Source organism: Myotis daubentonii, chromosome 7 (assembly GCF_963259705.1).
Source record: "Myotis daubentonii chromosome 7, mMyoDau2.1, whole genome shotgun sequence".
Taxonomy (NCBI): domain Eukaryota; kingdom Metazoa; phylum Chordata; class Mammalia; order Chiroptera; family Vespertilionidae; genus Myotis; species Myotis daubentonii.
In genome coordinates, this window is record NC_081846.1 from 26,711,709 (window position 1) to 26,730,797 (window position 19,089).

The 19,089-nt window shown below is 39.2% G+C and overlaps 1 protein-coding gene across 1 annotated transcript; it reads right to left on the bottom strand.

Moving 5' to 3' along the window:
- Nucleotides 1–4,832: 4,832 nt before the first annotated feature.
- Nucleotides 4,833–16,212, bottom strand: CCDC195 (coiled-coil domain containing 195). The gene is made up of 3 exons (XM_059702467.1): nt 15,948–16,212; nt 9,093–9,339; nt 4,833–5,102 (listed from the first exon to the last, which is right to left on the bottom strand). The coding sequence occupies exons 1-3, from the start codon at nt 16,207–16,209 to the stop codon at nt 4,979–4,981; spliced, it is 633 nt and encodes a 210-aa protein (XP_059558450.1). The 5' UTR covers nt 16,210–16,212; the 3' UTR covers nt 4,833–4,978.
- Between the last annotated feature and the right edge of the window lie 2,877 nt (nt 16,213–19,089).

Below are 19,089 nucleotides of genomic sequence, written 5' to 3' on the forward strand. Positions count from 1 at the left end.
TGGGATTAGTGTTCTCCATTCTATTTTCATCATTATATTATTGGTTGTTTCTAGTCTGCATTCATATCCAGGGAGCTGTTGCTGGAATTTGTTGGGATTAATGGCTGTTCTATAGGAGTATTCTTCTCATATAAAAAGTCTCTTCCCCTCTTCCACTTCATTCTCTCTTTTCGCTCTTTTTTTTTCTTTTTTCTTTTCTTTTCTTGTTTTTATTTTCCCCCCTCCTTTTTCCCAATTTCATTTTTGCACTCCTTTTTTTGGTCCCTACTTTTCTTTTTTCTCTTTTATCTTTTTCTCTTCCTTCTTCCTTATCCCCTAATTCTCTTAATTCAGGTGGTCACCTTTATTTGGGGTTATTAATATCGTGAATATATTTGTGTATAGTGCCTGGTACGTGGTGCCTTGTTGTGTTGTATTTTGTGCCTTTAAATCAACGCAGCAGATCCAAGCAACAGCAACCTCCTGAGCACCACATCCTCTGCTGAGGAACAGCAGCTGTACGTGAAACCTTGCCCCACCAGCCAGAAGAGCCACCACAGCTGTGAACAGCACCCACCAGAGGAGCTGCTGCCAACTGAAGAGCAGCTGCTACCGCAACCGCCCGAAGAGCAACCACAGACCAAGGAGTCACTGCCACCAAGGGAGCAACCACTGAATGACTCAACGTCTAGATATGTCAGTGAGATCAAACATGGGTAGACAAAGAAACCCCCAAAGGAAAGAGAAGGAGGACTCTCCAGAAAAGCAGCTAAGTAATACAGAGGCATGCAACATGACAGATAAAGAATTCAGAATAAGGGTCCTAGAGTGCATAAACCGGATGGAGGAAAAAATCGACAACCTCTTCAAGAAGCAAGAAGAAACAGATGAAAAAATCGATAACATATGGAAGAAGCTAGAAGAAACAGATGAAAAAATCGATAACATATGGAAGAAGCTAGAAGAAACAGATGAAAAAATCGATAACATATGGAAGAAGCTAGAAGAAACAGATGAAAAAATCAACAACTTAAGTAAGACCCAAGAAGAAATGAAGAGTGATATAGCTGCAATGAAAAACTCCATTGAAAGTATCAACAGTAGACTAGGAGAAGCGGAGGACCGAATTAGTGAATTAGAAGACAAGGAAGCAAAACACACCCAAAATGTACTGCAATTGGAGAAAAAAACTAAAAGACAGGAGGAGAGCCTAAGGGAGCTTTGGGACAACATGAAACGAAACAACATACGAATAATAGGAGTACCAGAACAACAGAAGGATGAACAAGGATTAGAAAACCTACTCGAAGAAATAATATCAGAAAACTTTCCTGAGGTGGGGAAGAAAAAAGTCACACAAGCCCAGAGAGTCCCAAACAAGGTGAACCCGAAAAGACCCACACCAAGACACATCATAATCACCATGGCAAATGTTCAGGACAAAGAGAGAATCTTACAGGCTGCAAGAGAGAGACGGAAAGTTACATACAAGGGATCTCCCATTAGACTGTCAAATGATTTCTCAACAGAAACACATCAGGCCAGAAAAGAATGGACTGAAATTTACAAAGTGATGCAAAGCAAAGGACTGAATCCAAGAATACTCTATCCAGCAAGGCTATCATTCAAACTTGAAGGGGAAATAAGAAGCTTCACAGACAAAAAAAGGCTAAGGGAGTTTGTCACCACCAAGCCAGCAATGCAAGGAATGCTAAAGGGACTGGTATGAAAATAAGAAATAAAAAGCTCAGAAAGAAAACAGCCACACAAAAAAAGAAATGGCTACAAACAAGTACCTTTCAATAATAACTTTAAACGTAAACGGACTAAATGCTCCAAACAAAAGACATCGAGTGGCTGAATGGATAAAAAAACATGACCCATACATCTGCTGTCTACAAGAAACCCACCTCATTAGAAGGGACTCACACAGACTGAAAGTGAAAGGATGGAAAAATATCTTTCAGGCAAATGGAAAGGAAAAGAAAGCTGGGGTAGCAATACTTATATCGGACAAAATAGACCTCAAAGTGAAGGCCATAACAAGAGATAAGGAAGGCCACTTCATAATACTAAAGGGATCAATACAACAAGAAGATATAACCCTGGTAAACATATATGCACCCAATGCAGGAGCACCCAAATTCTTAAAAAAACTCCTGGAAGATATCAAAGGAGAGATCGACAACAATACAATCATAGTAGGAGACTTTAATACACCACTGACAGCACTGGATAAGCCCTCTAAACAAACAATCAGCAAAGATACAGCAATCCTAAATGACTCCAATCCTTAAGTAATGATCCTGAACCTTTTCTCTCTCCTTCTTTTTTTAAATTAAATCTTTATTGTTCAGATTATTACATTTGTTCCTCTTTTTCACCCCCCATATCTCCCCTCCTCCCAGTTCCCGCCCCACCCTCCGCCCTCACTCCCCACCCACTGTCCTCATCCATAGGTGCACGATTTTTGTCCAGTCTCTTCCCGCATCTCCCACACCCCTTTCCCCCCCAAGAATAGTCAGTCCATTCCCTTTATATGTCCCTGATTCTATTATAATCACCAGTTCATTCTGTTCATCAGATTATTTACTCACTTGATTCTTAGATTCACTTGTTGATAGATGCATATTTGTTGTTCATAATTTGTATCTTTACCTTTTTCTTCCTCTTCCTCTTCTTAAAGGATACCTTTCAGCATTTCATATAATCCTGGTTTGGTGGTGATGAACTCCTTTAGCTTTTCCTTATCTGTGAAGCTCTTTATCTGACCTTCAATTCTGAATGATAGCTTTGCTGAATAAAGTAATCTTGGTTGTAGGTTCTTGGTATTCATCACTTTGAATATTTCTTGCCACTCCCTTCTGGCCTGCAAAGTTTCTGTTGAGAAATCAGCTGACAGTCGTATGGGTATTCCCTTGTAGGTAACTCGGTTTCTTTCTCTTGCTGCTTTTAAGATTCTCTCTTTATCTTTTGCTCTTGGCATTTTGATTATGATGTGTCTTGGTGTGGTCCTCTTTGGATTCCTTTTGTTTGGGGTTCTCCGCGCTTCTTGGGCCTGTAAGTCCATTTCTTTCACCAGGTGGGGGAAGTTTTCTGTCATTATTTCTTCAAATAGGTTTTCAATATCTTGCTCTCTCTCATCTTCTGGCAACCCTATAATTCTGATGTTGGTACGCTTGAAGCTGTCCCAGAGGCTCCTTACACTATCCTCGCATTTTTGGATTCTTTTTTCATTTTGCTTTTCTGGTTGGGTGTTTTTTGCTTCCTCGCATTTCAAATCATTGACTTGATTCTTGCGCTCCTCTGGTCTGCTGTCGGGAGTCTGTATAATATTCGTTATTTCATTCCGTGTATGCTTAATTTCTAGTTGGTTCCCCAATATAAGATCGAGGGTCTTATTAGTTTTCGTGTAGATCTCATTAAGTTTATCGGCAGCTTCTAAACAGTTCTTGAGAGACCTTAAAAGTGTGGTTCTGAACTCTATATCTTCCATTGACAATTTTGTCCTGTTTCTTTGTCTCCGCATTTTGTTATGCTTCCTTGGTGCACCCCCTAGTGATCTTTGTTCGCAGTCTTATAGTTAAACCTTGATTGTTGTAGCTAATACTAGGGAGGGTTTGACCTCCAGGCCAAGTGGCTATGAGAATCAGCTGTGTCAGCAGTGAGAGAACTTCTGTCCTCTAGGGAGGTGCTAATCTAGCCTTTGCCTGAGGCTATCCGGCAAATGCCTCTGTGCAGGGCTTGGGCAGGGCGGGTCGAACAGGATCAACAGCATGGGCCGGAGAGAGCAGTTATGGCGGCTCTCAGTCCTGTCCCCAGGGGCTCTGCCTCTCTGAGTTCCAGCACCCTCTGCAAAGCTCGGAGAGAAAGCTGCACTTGCTCTGACCGAAGCCAGACAGTTCCGCTTCTCCCGTTTGAGTCTGGGTCCCTAAGACTCGCCTGGATCTGGAGCTCAGAGTCTGCGACTCCCTCCAGATTGAAAACGCCAACCGCGCCCTCTGCCGCCAGCCCGCTCTGTGCACTCCGCACCTCAGAATTTGACTTCAGCACTGCGCCTCCTCTGAGTGTCCGTATGCGTTTCTCTTTCTTCCTAGTTGTAGGACTTCCACTCAGCCAGCGTTCCTGTGGTTCTGCGTGATGTCCGTTCCGTCTTTTAGTTTTGAAGTAGTTGTTCAAAGCAGCAAACTCCGGCGTTAACCTATGCCGCCATCTTGGTTCTCCTTTCTCTCTCCTTCTAACTTGTTTTAGTGTCTTTGTCACTAGCCATGCTGAACCCACAATGTAGGCTATTGAAGTTTGATGTATTTGTGCTCACATGCCAGTGACACAGGACATTAACAGTAAAATATCGATGCACAGTTAACTATAAGGATAATCGCTATTGCCTGTATGCCATTAATAAAAAACAGTACTTTTTTTCTAGATTTATTCCATCTGGAAAGTGACATTTATAATGTGAACAGCAGCATTTTCTGATAGCATAACACAGACACCGAACATAGCACTCAATTTAATTTATTCACATTTAATTGCTTACATGCTGCACAGAAAGACTACAATAGCTGCTACACACATCAACGTCAGCATTCAACAACAACACAAAGTAATCGCTTCCATTTTTTGGTCAAGTTTATTGACAAGTCCACTGACCTTACACCAAGTATTTTGTGCAGGGGTCCTCAAACTTTTTAAACGGGTCCAGTTCACTGTCCCTCAGACTGATGGAGGGCCGGACTATAGTTAAAAAAAAAAACTATGAACAAATTCCTTTGCACACTGCACATATCTTATTTTGAAGTAAAAAAACAAAAGGAACAAATACAATATTTGTATTTGCATGTGGCCCGTGGGCCGTAGTTTGAGGACCCTTGATTTTGTGTGTCTACTGGGCATCTTGCCAGAGCTCTTTTCAGGAGAGGACACTGAACCTGTGAGGTATTGGTGTTCCCAACTCTTGGGAACCAACTATTTCTTAAATTTTACCATTTCACACATCCTATTCCGTAATGGTATTTGTCTGATTTGTCGTCTGATTTGGTGAGTATTTCAAAGAACTTGAATTTTTGGAATATGAAGCTATGTCCATGGGTAACAGGAAACTAACTGCCTTAATCTTTTCCCTAAAAAACAAACAAACAAACAAATAAACAAAATAAGGGGAAGATTAATAAAACTTGTTAGTAGCTTTTATACAAAACATTTAGCATTTTTTCCAAATCATCAACCAGTGCCTACAGTGTTAAAACTTCATTTTAAATATATCATACTAGATATTTGTTTATTTGCTCATGAACAATTCAAGATTATATGTTGAAACTGGCCCTTTAATTAAGAATAGTGAAGCGTGTTGATAACACTAAAATTTGAAACTATTGAGAGAGCGTCTTTAAGCCTGAAAATTATTAACTTGATGTTTAAAGTTGAATACCATGCTGTCTTAGGCAAAAAGTCTTTTCCCAGCCAAGCTATTTGGTTGAAAGGAAGCAGAAAATTGAGGCAATTATTTTATAATCCAGATCCATCTACAGTTATAGACTTTGAAGTAACTGAATATCCACCACATCTGGACAATAAAGGGGAGAGAGCAGTGACGATAATGACCCTGAGTTATGTGAGCAATTATCTTTTCATTTTGCCCGTTTCTCTTTTTCCCTCTAACAGTGCTATGTAGAATTTTGACATAAACCAGGGCAAACTGCTCCCAGGAATAAGTCTAAAGAATATTGTTTAAAATTACTGCCTTTTCTCCAATTTTGTTCTCTCTCTCTCTCTCTCTCTCTCTCTTTATCTCTTTATTAGATAAGGCTATAAATCCAGTGAATGACATTTAGTGGCCTGCAACTAGGGAAATATATCTGCTTCCTCCCTTGGGAGGGAGGCCAGTGGTTCCATTTATTAGGATCAATAAAATAATAACTGCTGCTACTTAGTAAGTATTTACTTCACTGTCTCATTTATTCTTCACAAAAGCAATAAGGTAACTGCGATTGTGATTCCCTTTTTATAGAGGAGTAAACTGGCATAGGGCCGACAAGGAACTTTTCCAAGACTGTGTTATTGGTTAATGATGGGGTTGGGGTTTGCGCTATGTGAGTGCAAATCTGCCTTCCTAACCATTTTTGTAATAGCAACAGAACAGAATATGTTTATTTTAATGTGTCTGGCTTCTTCTATCAGTAAAATGAATAACATAGCATTTGTAATATTAATTGTTTCCATGGACCCTTCCCCCTAATCTTTTTGACAGCCTGAGATATTTTTTTTTAAATGAAGAAGAAAAATATTGAATTTCTATGGCAAAATTTAGGAAAGATTAAAATTCTATCTCTGGTTTTGGGAGAGCATTTGTTCTTAGAAATATTGACATTGGCATTATCTTATAAAATACTTCCTTGATATAATAGTGGAGAAGCTCACAAGCAAATGAGGAGTGGTGCCTGACTGTTCAAAAAAGCCAGTTCAAACAAACTGGTCTCCATACATTTTTTGAAAGTTATCATAAAGGAAATAATTTTACCAAAAAAATCAGAGGAGTAATGTCATGACAAGTTACTTTGCTAGCTGGTCCTTGAGAAAGTAAAAGGCAAAATAAAAAAGGAGCAAAAAACCCAACACATATTTAATTCCTACTCAACAGTTCTCTCTGTAGCCACTGGATTTTATGCCAACCCAGCTGTTGATTTTCATTCATTACTGACTTTCTTGTTTTAACACAGTCCTAAAATTGGCTCAATCTTTCAAACTAAAGTAGATTCCAAATTAGAAATGGATTGTGTTCAAGTAGTTTATTTGTTGGCAGCTTGGAAGTTGGAAAATGTTTTGCTTCAGAAAAATAAATACATCATAAACATTGGGTAGGTTCCCAAACTCTCATAGAAAATATGTACATGGAAATGGGAAAATTGATATTACTGTATTTCTCAGCATTGTAGGCCTGTGAAAATGTAATGGTTTAAGTGCAAAAAATAAAACATTATAAAACAGGCGCTGTGCAATTTCAGACTATGTGGACATAAGCCTGGAAAGATATCTATTAAAATCTAAATGATGGTTCTTCACATATGTGGGAATATGGAAGATTTTCCTTTTTATACTGTTTACTTTGAATATTGCATTTATGCTTTATAATTTGTGATTTTTTTGCAATGAAGATTTTGTGCTTTTATGTAACTACGACTATATATGAATATATGTGTATATGTTTGTATATATAATATGTTTAGGCAAGGGTAGATCTCTGCTTTTCTTTCTCTGAAGACACAATAGTTGGGTTAGTATTTCTTATTTCCATATCCCACAGCTGCTCCATCAACAAATCTTATTGGCTCTACCTTCAAAACATATTCAGACACTAACACCCATGGTTACTACTCTTGGCCAAGAAATGATCACCTCGTTGCCTACACTACTTTTTTAGCCTTAAACCTGGTCTTCTTGATTTCTGTATTTTTTTCTATAGTCATTTCAAAACAGGGCTCCTGATATGGTCTATTTTTTTAATGAAAAGAGCATTATTATGTACCCCAAATCACTTGGAATAAATCTGAACTCATTGGAAGAAAGTGGAAGTCCACCTTATAATTTTCCTTCATTTCTCTTTCTCACTCCATTGCAATCTCACCTGCCTCCTTGCCTTTCCTCATGCACAAGCCATGAACCTGCCCAGCTACCTTGCATTCTGAGTTCTCAAAGCCTAGAATGTTCTCCCTGTGCCCAGCACCTGAAATCCTCAAAGCCCTCTCCGCTTTACTCAAATGATGAGGCATTTTCTAGCCATGATGTAAAAATTTCAATAGTGCTTACTCCTCTAACTCTTCTCTTTTCATTGTAATTGGTTTATTTTTCTCTTTAGTACTTATCACCATTCAACATAATATACACTTTATGTATTTTCATGTTTATTGATTATCATGTTACAAAAGAAAAAGCCCACATAGGAAGGGATTTTTGACAGCTACCCCTGTGGTGGGTAGAGCCCAGGCCCCCTTTTTCCCTTTATTTTCCTCCTTCTACTCTTAGGAGACACATGTGCAGAGACTCTTGCTAAAGTGTCAGGGCCAAAGTCAGGGCTGGAAGATAGGAATGCCGATTGTGGGGGAGGGAGGTCATGCTCTAGCAGAGTAGAGCAGATAAATAAGCTTGATGGTGGAAATCTTGTTCTGAAAGAGCCCTTGGCTCTACCCACTACAGGGACCACTGGCCAGCTGTCCTCTTTAACTCTCAGCCTGTCTCTCCAATATTTTCTCAATCCCCGCAGTTCTCAGGCTGCTTCTAACTCCTAAATGCCAATTCATGGATTTTGCATTATAGGTTAGTGTTCTCTTTGTCTCTAGGCCATTTTGGGTTATGCCAAAAAGGGCCCTTTTTATGCCACAAAAAGCCCATTAAGGCATCTTTCTCCAAAAGAATAGTTATCTCTGAGAGAGGAATTCTGAGTTCAGCTCCCAGAGTAACTGTGTCTTCTCCCCAAGACACTTGTTACTATAGGAGTCAGTTCACTTATGTGGCTTCGTTGCTGCATGAAAGTTTCAAGCACAATGTTTTATTTTTGCTGACTGTTATATTGCTAGTTCCTAGCTCAGAGTTTGATCATTAATCATGTTTGATGAGCCTTAGCCATTTTGGCTCAGTGGATAGAGCGTCGGCTTGCAGAATGAAGGATTCTGGGTTCGATTCCAGTCAAGGGCACGTATCGCAGTTGCAGGTATCTCCCTGGCCTGGGGCCTGGTCGGGGCATGTGCATGAAGCAACCAATCGATGTGTTTCTCTCACATAGGTATTTCTCTCTGTCTTTCCCTCTCTCTTCCACTCTCTCTAAAAACCAATGGAAAAGTGTCCTCAGGTGAGGATTGATACAAAATGTTTGGTGAGTAAGGGAAGACTGTTTCCACTTATTAGAGGCCTCTCTAGAGAGGGCCATTTGACCTCAAATAAATGTGTTCCTTTTGATTTCTGAAATGACAACCTCAGATGGAAACTATTTTGGCCTACTGGCCTACTTGGTATTGTTTCCCTCCCTAGATATGATCTTGCTCACCCAGGAGAATGTCTCAGTAGCCATCGCAGCAGGCAGGCACCTGAAAACTAGCTTAGGGAAGATTGGACCTTACCTGCCACTGGGAACGTACTCGGGAAAGGCTCTGTGGCTAGAACTCTTGTTGGTAAAAGAATCTTCTGCAAATGCTTTTTCTTCATTGTCTTGCTTCTTGATTGAAGAACATGTCAGTGGTTTAAGCATCCCCTGAGCTTCTAGAATTCTACTACTTGGATGTCTTTTCCCAGATTTCCAAGGATCATTTGCAGCAAATGAATGGACTGGTGAGGAAATGGAATAGCGTCTAACAATCATGATGTTGTCTGTACAGAAGACACAAAATTTAAGCTTAAAAATTCGACCTTTAATGATGCCTGGAAATGGAAAATTATGTTGCTAGTACTTTATTGAAACTAAGCAATATTATTATTTTTTATTTTCTTTTTGCACAAGAGACATCCATTCACTGATTCATTTTGCAAAGAGTTGAGTACCAACCATGTGCCAGACACTTTTTTAAAGAGATAGGGATGTGGTAGTAAACAACACAGAATTCTTGCCTGCCTAGAGCTTATCCTCTTGTGTGGCAAACAGACTATTCACAAACATAACATTCAGATAGATTCTAGAAAAACAAATAAGGCTTCTGAGAACAAGGGGATAGAAACAGAGGAGGGAGGGTGTCTGCAGGGTCTTTAAATAATGTAGTCAGGTTAAAACTTTTAGGGAACACAGCATTTGAACTAAGACTTTGACATATAGAGATACTAAAACTTTAAGTGGGAAGAACATGGATCTTCTAGAGAGTCTAATTCCAGATGGCTTTCTCAGTCCTAATTCTAAAAGACTCTACTCACCCACAGCCCTTCGCCTGAGTGGCCACAAATAATTGAACAGGCTGCTGCTAATTGGCCTATAGTTATGTGTCTTGGCTTTAATTGGGACAATCATTATAAGGAAGCATGTTGAATGAGAGATGAAAGCAAAGAAGACGCGTGGAAAGAAACAAAAATGCCTTTTGTGAAAAACTGGAGAGCTACTGAGAGAGACAGAGAGATTTGTGGCCTTAGTTTTTGAGGGCTTCCAATTCCATTTCTGTCCATAAGTATCTCCCAACAAGCTCTTTTCTTGAGGTAAATCAAGTCTTCTAGAACCATTCCTTGTAACTAAAGCAGCTTGCTTAAAAGAATTGCATTTCCAGGAGTCTTGTTTTGTCTGAACCTCAGCTCGAGCACTGTGCGAAATGACCCAGAGCCTGTGATTCAATCTCTACTTAGACATGTAGTTATACCCCTGAGGCCAATGACACTGACCTCATTGGTTGGGTTTCATTTTCGGGAGCACAAGTAATACATTCTTGTTGAATCTTTATGGTTTCTTGTCACCACTTTGCCATTAACTAGCATGGAAGTGTAAGTAAGCCCTGCCTTATGTTTATGCTTTGAGAGTTTCAAAAGCATTATTTTTTAATTTATGTTTGATGCCCATGTCTGCAGAACACAGACAGCAAATTATTATGGCCATTGCAAAAAGTGAAGCTGCCATGGCTTTCTATAGTTTAGAAGAGTAGAAGATCAAATTTTAGGCAAGAGTCCAGGGAAAATTTAAGTTCAAATCTATCTGAGATGATTAAATCCAAATATTGCTCATAAATGATCTTGAAATACTTTTCTTTAGCTATGATATAGAGTTTCCATAATTATCTAAGAATAGGCTTCTGACTATTGACAAATACAAATGCTTCTGTTTAAAAGGATTATGAAACAATCTCTTTATACCAAGTGGTAAAAAAACACAACAGAGGAAATTATGCTGATGATAGTCAACTTATGTTTATCATTACATACACTCCAGCTTGACTGATTAGCAAATAGGCTATTTGTTCATCTCCCTGGGTCACAACAGTCTGTATCTTTTATTTTCTTGTCAATAAGATGGAAAATATATTCAACACACAATGGCAGTCATTAGCACAATTTTAAAGATCAATGCCAAGTGCAGTTTTTTTGCAGTAAAAGGATATGAGTAGATTGAAGAGAATCAGAGGTCCAGCAATGATGAGGGTTCCCTGTAAAGAGAGTTTCTTTTATCTTCTTTATAGCAAATTATCTCTTTACTAATAGTCCCAAAGTAAGGTTGCCTAAGGCAGGAGGGGTGAGAGAAACATCCCTGAAAATGCTGGTTGAATTTCATACCTACCAAAGGGTTATACACATTACAGGTGTTTCCATGATAATTTAACAAAGACTCATTCTGAGCCTATGATCTGTATTCATCTATATATATATATATATAAAAGCCTAAGTGACCATTTGGCCATTCTGTTTGACTCTTTGTTCAACTGGTCTTATGACTTGCACTGACCACCAGGGGGCAGACGCTCAATGCAGGAGCTGCCCCCTGGCAATCAGTGCACTCCCATAGCAGGAGCACTGCTCAGCTGACCAATGGGTACCAGGTGAGTGCAGCTGTGGCAGCGTGAGCCTCTCCCACAGACACTCCCTCTGCTTGACCCTCCCCTATCCAGACCTGGATTGGGATCAGGACCCGCATCGGGACTGACTGGGTACTGGCCTTGGCGCTTCTTGGTCATGGGTGCACTGGTATCGCCCTAGGATGGGTGAGCAGATACCTCAGCAGAGCGGCAGCAAGCCTACTGAGCAGTGGCAGCAGGTGCAGTAGGGCCAGGATGAGCGGGAGTGGCCTGGTGCCGGCCTGGGGTCAGGCTCCTTCCCAGCCACCTGCCGCTTCGTTCACTACTACATCCCTTGGGGGATATTGGACTGCCGGTTTTGGCCAGATCCCCGCAGGCCACGCTGAGGGACCCCACCGGTGCATGAATCCATGCACTGGGCCTCTAGTATATATATATTTCACCAAGCAGCTGTGCCCCAGGGCTGTAGCATAGCTCTGTGTCCTCAGTTGAGTGATGGGAAATAGACTTTCCCTGCTCATCAAATCTCATTTCGTCTCACTGCACACATCATAGAACAAACAGAAGACCTTTTCAGTTTCAAGTGACTTGCTTCCAGGTCTTCTTTAATTGTTCCCTTTCTTAAAGCGAGACTCACACTTGTGATTTCACCTTATTCCTGTGTGCAGGTTTATGTTATTCTCTTTTCAAAAGAGAATTGGCCATGTTGCTTGATCTCTCTGGGTCTTATATCGACAACTGTAAAATAAGGGAATGATCTCTAAAGACCCTTTACAGTATCAAATTTCTATGATTGAGTTATAAGTATGAATTTTGACTTATGTTGGAAATATCTTATTAAAAAACTGCTGAAATTTATACTCAAGTAAAATAATATTTTTCTGTCATATTTAATGATATTAAGACAACTACTTCAAGTAACTCATGATGAGTGTTACTTATGTTATTTCATTTAATCCTCTAGCCTGTGGGATAGATTCTACCACTATCCCTATTTTACAGATGAGGAAAGTGATCATAAAAACATGTTACATCCATAGAGTCACATATTTTTATAGTTGGGATAGGCCTTGGAGAGTGTCTGTTCCGATCCACTCATTTTTACATGAGGATACTAAAATTAGGAATTCTATGTGGTCAGGCCAATGTTCTTTCTACTGTGTCACTTACTTTTGTAATAGACATCACATATAACACAGGTAAATATCACTTAAATAATATTCAACTGGGCTTCCAAGCACAAATTTAAATCATATTTCTTTCTTTGTTTTATTTGCGCAACAGGTAAGAGTTACCAAAATTTATCAAATCTTTTTCACCGTCCTTTTCAAACTTAATGCTAATATTCTTATTGAAAGTTGCCATTCATATGCTGACATATCATATCAATCGTCTTATTAATATTCTAAACTCAGCTTGTTGGCATGGCATGCTCTAGTTTTTGAAAAGTATAATACTTGTTTAAAAATAGCACAAGATACATAAACACCACTTACTTTCTTATTAGGATAAGCATCATAGGAAATAGGTTTGAAGGCGTGTTGTTCACCTTGGAGTAGGGCCAGTGGTTTCCAACTGGAGGAAATTTTGGGATGTCTGAAGGCATTTTTGATGCTCAGGACTGGAGCGGGGAGGCAGGTGCTACTGGCATCCAGTGCTTGCAAGCTAGGAAAGTTGCTGAACATTATACAATATCCTACACTACAGAACTGAGTAGCCCAAAATGTCAAGAATGCAGAGGTTACAAAGCTCTGGAGTACAAATGTCCTTATTTTTTCACCAGGAGACATTCAAACTTCCTTATAGGTTATGATTTTAATTTTATCAAATAACTAGCAGACATAACTACTCAGATCCAGAGACATACTTGACAAAAAGGGAAAAGACCCTGATTGAAATCTGTTTCTAGCTTTGAAACACAGGGTCTCATCCTAGAGAGAGACTTCTCTAACAGAGAAAAGCAGCTGGTAAGTACGGCATGTCTCCTTGCCAAGTTGTTCTAAATGGCATTGCCTGAAGCCTTTGGCAGATGGCATTAAGAGAGCATTGAATATTTAATTATGCATATCAATTTTATTTGAATATTCTGTGTGCAGGCAAGCACTGACAATTTAAATGTAGGATGTATTTTCTTGCTCTGCTGATTTCTGACTTCATGTATAGTCTTCACAGTTAAAATTATTCCCAGTAAAAGATGATAGATTTTATTTTTAGGATATTTTAGATATTGACCCTGCATCTTGAAGTCTTCAACTTGTATAGGAGGTTGAATTATGTAAAACATGGATAAACAACAATATCTGCCATTTACTGTATGTTTGCCAGGTGCTATACTAAGCACGTGGTCTATTATTGCAGTTAATCCTCACAACCATGTGACATAGGCACTATAACATTATCTTATTTTATTTTTAAGTTATAGTTGACATTCAATATTATTTTGTATGAGTTTCAGGTGTACAGCATGGTGATTAGACAATTATATAATTTATGAAGTGATCCCCCTGATAATTCAAGCGCCTACCTGTCACCATAAATAGTTATTAAGATATTATTGACTATATTCCCTATACTGTACTTTACATCACTGTGACTACTGTATTTTGTAATTATCAATTTGCACTTCTTAATCCCTTCACCTTTTTCACCCAGCCTCCCAACCCCCTTCCATTCTGGCAACCATTAGTCTGTTCTCTGTATTTATAAGTCTATTTCTATTTTGGTTATTCATTTATTTTGTTCTTTAGATTCCACATATAAGTAAAAGCATAGGATATTTGTCTTTCTCTGTCTGACTTATTTCACTGAGCATAATACCCTCTTAGGTCCATCCATGTTTTTGCAAATGGTAAGACTTCATTTTTTTATGGCCAAGTAATATTTCATTGTACATAGGTACCACAACTTTTTTATCCACTCATCTATTGATGTGCACTTGGGTTGCTTCAGTATCTTGGCTACTGTAAATATCACTGCAATGAACATAAGGTGTATACATATCTTTTAGAATTAGAGTTTCATTTTTTTATGATATGTACTCAGAAGTAGAATTGCTGGGATATAAGGTAGTTTTTTAAAAATGTTTTGAGGAAACTCCATATTGTCTTCCACAGTGACTGTACCAATTTTCATCTCTATCAACAGTGCACAAGGGTTTCTTTTCCTCCACATTCATGCCAACACTTGTTGTTTGTTGATTTATTAGTACTATAACATTTTCAAATGAAGATTAAAGATGAGTCAAGTGGCCAGTGAGTGACCAATCATTGGTAACCATATTTGTCTGACTGATATTCATACATTTAACTGTTGTGCAATAGCATTCAAGCTTAGTAAGTGAGCATGCTTCTTGACTTATATCCATTCAGTGTTCTATTATGTAGCATTTAAATGCTTGAGGTATGCCGGGAGCCGGTCCATCCTTGCTGTTTCAAGGGACCTGGCATATATGGCATACTGTTCTTAATATGTTTGCTCACCTTCTTGGCGCTGTGCTTTAACCAAGGTCTCTGAGAAAGGTGGTTTCCCCAGGTAGGGATTTTCCCCTGAAGTTAGGGAGGGAATAAAACCCCTCAACTAAGTGCCAGGCGGGTAATTAATCCCTTTAACTACGAACAGTCATGCTTAAACTACATAATCTTTTCTCCCTGGAATGGAGATAAGAAACGCCCTAACCTTTGTAATAGAGATTGATAGGATTGAATCAACTGGTATAAATACAGTTGTAACAAGACAGAAACACTCAGAACTCAGAACACAGAACTAAGGACACAGGGCTTGGAAGACAGGACCAAGAGAGACAGAGCCTAGGCACAGAACCTACACAGAACGTTCTCTAGAGACAGAAGAACTTCGCTGGAGAGAGCATGCCGGAGGATCCTGGACAGGGACTGGCCTCGGAGCCTAGAGACAGAGCCTAGCAGGAGAACATGGCAAGGGATCCTGGACTGAACCTGACTACAGAGATTGGCAGGAGAACCTGACTGGAACCTGGACACTGAACCTGACTGGAGAGCCTGGACAGAACCTGGCTGGAGATCTGAAGCAGAACCTCTCTGGAGATCCAGACCAGAACTTGGCTGGAGATCCTGGCTGGAGATCCTGGCTAGGCTGCTGATCAACTGAACGCTGTCTCCGTATCATTCCTTCTTCGCCGACTCCGTCCACGCCTTTGGGGACCCCTGGACCTGCTGGGGTTGGACCCCGGCAGAGGTAAAAAAACACATTGTTTTTAACATGACTGAACCTCACCAACCTGTCATTCTTATCTTTCCAGGAATATATGAAAATAGTTTTAATGTTGCCAAAATATGTTGTTTAAAGATGCTAAAGAAACATTTGCCTCGGGATTCAAAGTTCATCTACCAGTAGAAAAAGGGTGAAAGTTGCCACTGTAAACACCAAATTATGCAGTTATTTGACAGGCACAATAAACCTACTGTTTAGGAGATATTTGCAAAGATGGGCACAGCCCAGAAGAGCTATGACTTTCTTTACCTTGGTGTTGCTGCGCATCTGGTTCTGAATCAGTGGAAATAACACTGTGAAGTGTTGCTGGAGATTGTCCAGGCACTTTTACTAGGTTACCAATGTCTGTGACTTCCTCTTCCCTTTCGTCCTCTGAATGTCCCCCTGATCCCGGGGTTCTCTGACTGCTTGAGGTCAGTTTCAACCGGAGGGCTTGATTCTCTTTCTCCAGCTTGTTGATCTCTGCCCGCATTTCCTGGATGACTCTCATGAGCTGGACGTTAGCTTCCATGGCCTCTTCTCTGGTTGCTCTGGTTTGCTTCTCTGGGGAGACAGGTCAACTTTTGCTCACCAGCCAAATGCACAATCTACTCAGTGGGACAGCCTGATCCCACCCATAAACCTTCCTGAACAATAGATGTCATTCTTCTCTGGGCCATCTTTCAGCACCTGGGGGCATCAGGCTGCCAAGGAAGGTAAAGGATTTCCATGACTTATTCATTCTGGGTTTTATTTTTCAGAAAAGAGCTTTGCTTTGTATTTTACATTTCATATCAATCCACAGTTCTAGAATATTGCCTTGTGTCTGAAGAGAAGAGAATGCTCCAAAATGTCCAGTGAGGAACAGGGTTTCTTGTTTCTGTCATGAACTCGCCATCCTGCCAGCCACTCAGTTTTTTTCTTTGCTGCTCTTTCTGAGGTCAGATGCTTCATCAAATCACCAACTGTCACTAGTACATTAAGACTGGAACATAAGAATTATGCCTTATCTTCTCTATAAAATGTTATAATTCTGTACTTTTTGGGTAAATTATTCATATGACACCAGTTGATTAAGGGTAACAGTAATCATAGGGGGTCATATAAATTGCAGTGAGTTTATTTAAATAAAATGCTTATAATTATATTTAAATCTCTCAAGATAAGGACAAGCAAGGTATAATCACTTTTCAGTAAGTTTCTATCTTATAAGCATTTTTGCTGTCTTTTGGTTTTAAGAGTGTTTGGCTGGACAAAGGCTGCCCAAGGATATTTTTGGAATGTAAGAAAATACAGGTTTAATATTCTTGAATGAGAAAGACATAAACTAGTTAACAGCTTTCATGACCTATTTCCTAAAGAGAATTCTTTGTTGGGAATGAGAAGTATGAATCTTATATTGTATAATAGAGGCTCAGTGCATGGATTTGTGCACCAGTAGGTTCCCTTGCCCTGGCCTGCGGGGATCAGGCAGAAATAAGCTCTCTGACATCCCCTGAGGGGTCTCATATTGTGGGAGGGCAGTTCTCGGGTGATGCACCCTGGAATTGGGCTCCCTCCTCTCTGGTTCTTGGTGCGTCACCTGAGAACCACAGCTGCCAAGTCACTGCAGCTCAGCAACTCCTGCGTTGAACATTTGCCCTCTGGTGGTCAGTGTGCATCATGGCTACTGGTTAGAGTGTCTGCCCCCTGGTGGTCATTGGGCTTCATTGTTACTGGTCAGACGGTTGGACGTTTGCTTAGGCTTTTATATATATAGATGCTCAGAGAGAAGTATCTGTTTGGATAGTCAATTAATGTTTAAATATAAATGTTCTTTTGCAGTAGAGTAAAAATGATTAGAACATTTTTCATGGTGATAGTTTTCTAAGTATATTGATGTTTTTGCCTTTCTTAATGAATATTTGTTGATTGATCAAAGCTGCAGGTGGAAGAAATGGTTGGAGAAAGTATTATTCCATTTTTAGTCATATAAATTTATTTCATATATTTAAATTTTAGCGTGTGCTTACTAAAAAGTTAGTCTAAAAGTAATTAGGTGCTTTTGATATACAGTTGACCCTTGAACAATACTGGTTTGAGCTGTGTGGGTCCACTTATATGTGGATTTTTTCCATAAATACCTGTATTGTTTTCCATTCATGGTTTGGAGCCCATGGATGCAGAGGGCCAATTTTATGCATTTATCTAGCCCATTTTATAGGGAACACTTGAGCATGCACAGATTTTGATGCCCATGGGAGTTCCTGAAACCATTCTCCCATAGATACTGAGGAACAGCTTAAGTTTGGGGGGAGCCAAACATTATACATGGATTTTCAACTGTGAGTGGTTTGATGCCCTTACCCCCATTGTTCAAGGGTCAACAGTGCTACTTCTATTTGTATTTAAATGAATTTCAGTAAACAAAGTGCTTGTGGATATATGGAATATGGAGTAAGATGCATATTAAAAGCCATTCAGTCTGACTACCTATCAGATGTTCAAATCTATTTCATAACTTCTCTATAATGGATTGTTGACCCAAATTTCTCCTGTAGGAGAGTGTCCTTCCTACTGGAGTATTTCACTTACTTTTTAATTAAAATTATTGACATTGGCCAAAAATTAGCCTCCATGTAGTTTGGTTCTAGCACTTTAGAGAGGGGAAGCACATGTCTAATTCCTGTTTTAATGAAATTTCTTGCATCATCAAGTTCAAATAAGTGTCTATTCTCTAAAATAAACATTCCTAATTCTTTCAGCTGTTCGTGATCTAATGCGGGTTCAAGGGCTTTGAATCCATCATGGCCATATGTTTGAACATGCTTCCATTTTTGTATAGGCATCGTGCACTAGGGTATCCAGGTCTAAATGCATTCTCTTGAAGGCATTCAACTAGCCTAGAGTATACTGCTATACCTTCCGTAAAATGTTTTGTGGGAAATATTTCCCACAAGTGAGCAGTAGAAATCATCCTTGGAATTTTATTCAGTGAATGAAGCAAGAGATAAACATAGGCTTGTATAACTGTTGGAAATAGCAAGATATCATTATTTATAGACAAATGGATTGTATATCTAGAAAGTCTAAGAAAATTAATAAAAATATTATTTTGTAATCTACCCCTACGTTAAAAACAAACACTTAAAAATCAGTAGTTTTCCAAAATACTATTAATAACTACATAGAAGAAAATAACTGAAATTATTCCACTGACAATAGGATCCCACAGAGAAAAAATTCAGGAATTATTTTTTTAAGTTTGTAAGGTTTTTAATAAATAAAATCTAGCATTTTACTAAGATATGAAACTAATGAAAATGAAGTCTATACAGTGCTCCTGGTGAGAGAACTGTATATTTTAAAGAAATAGAGTAGTTTGATGAATCCAAAAATGTTGAGTGAAAAAGTAGTATGCCCAACTATATGT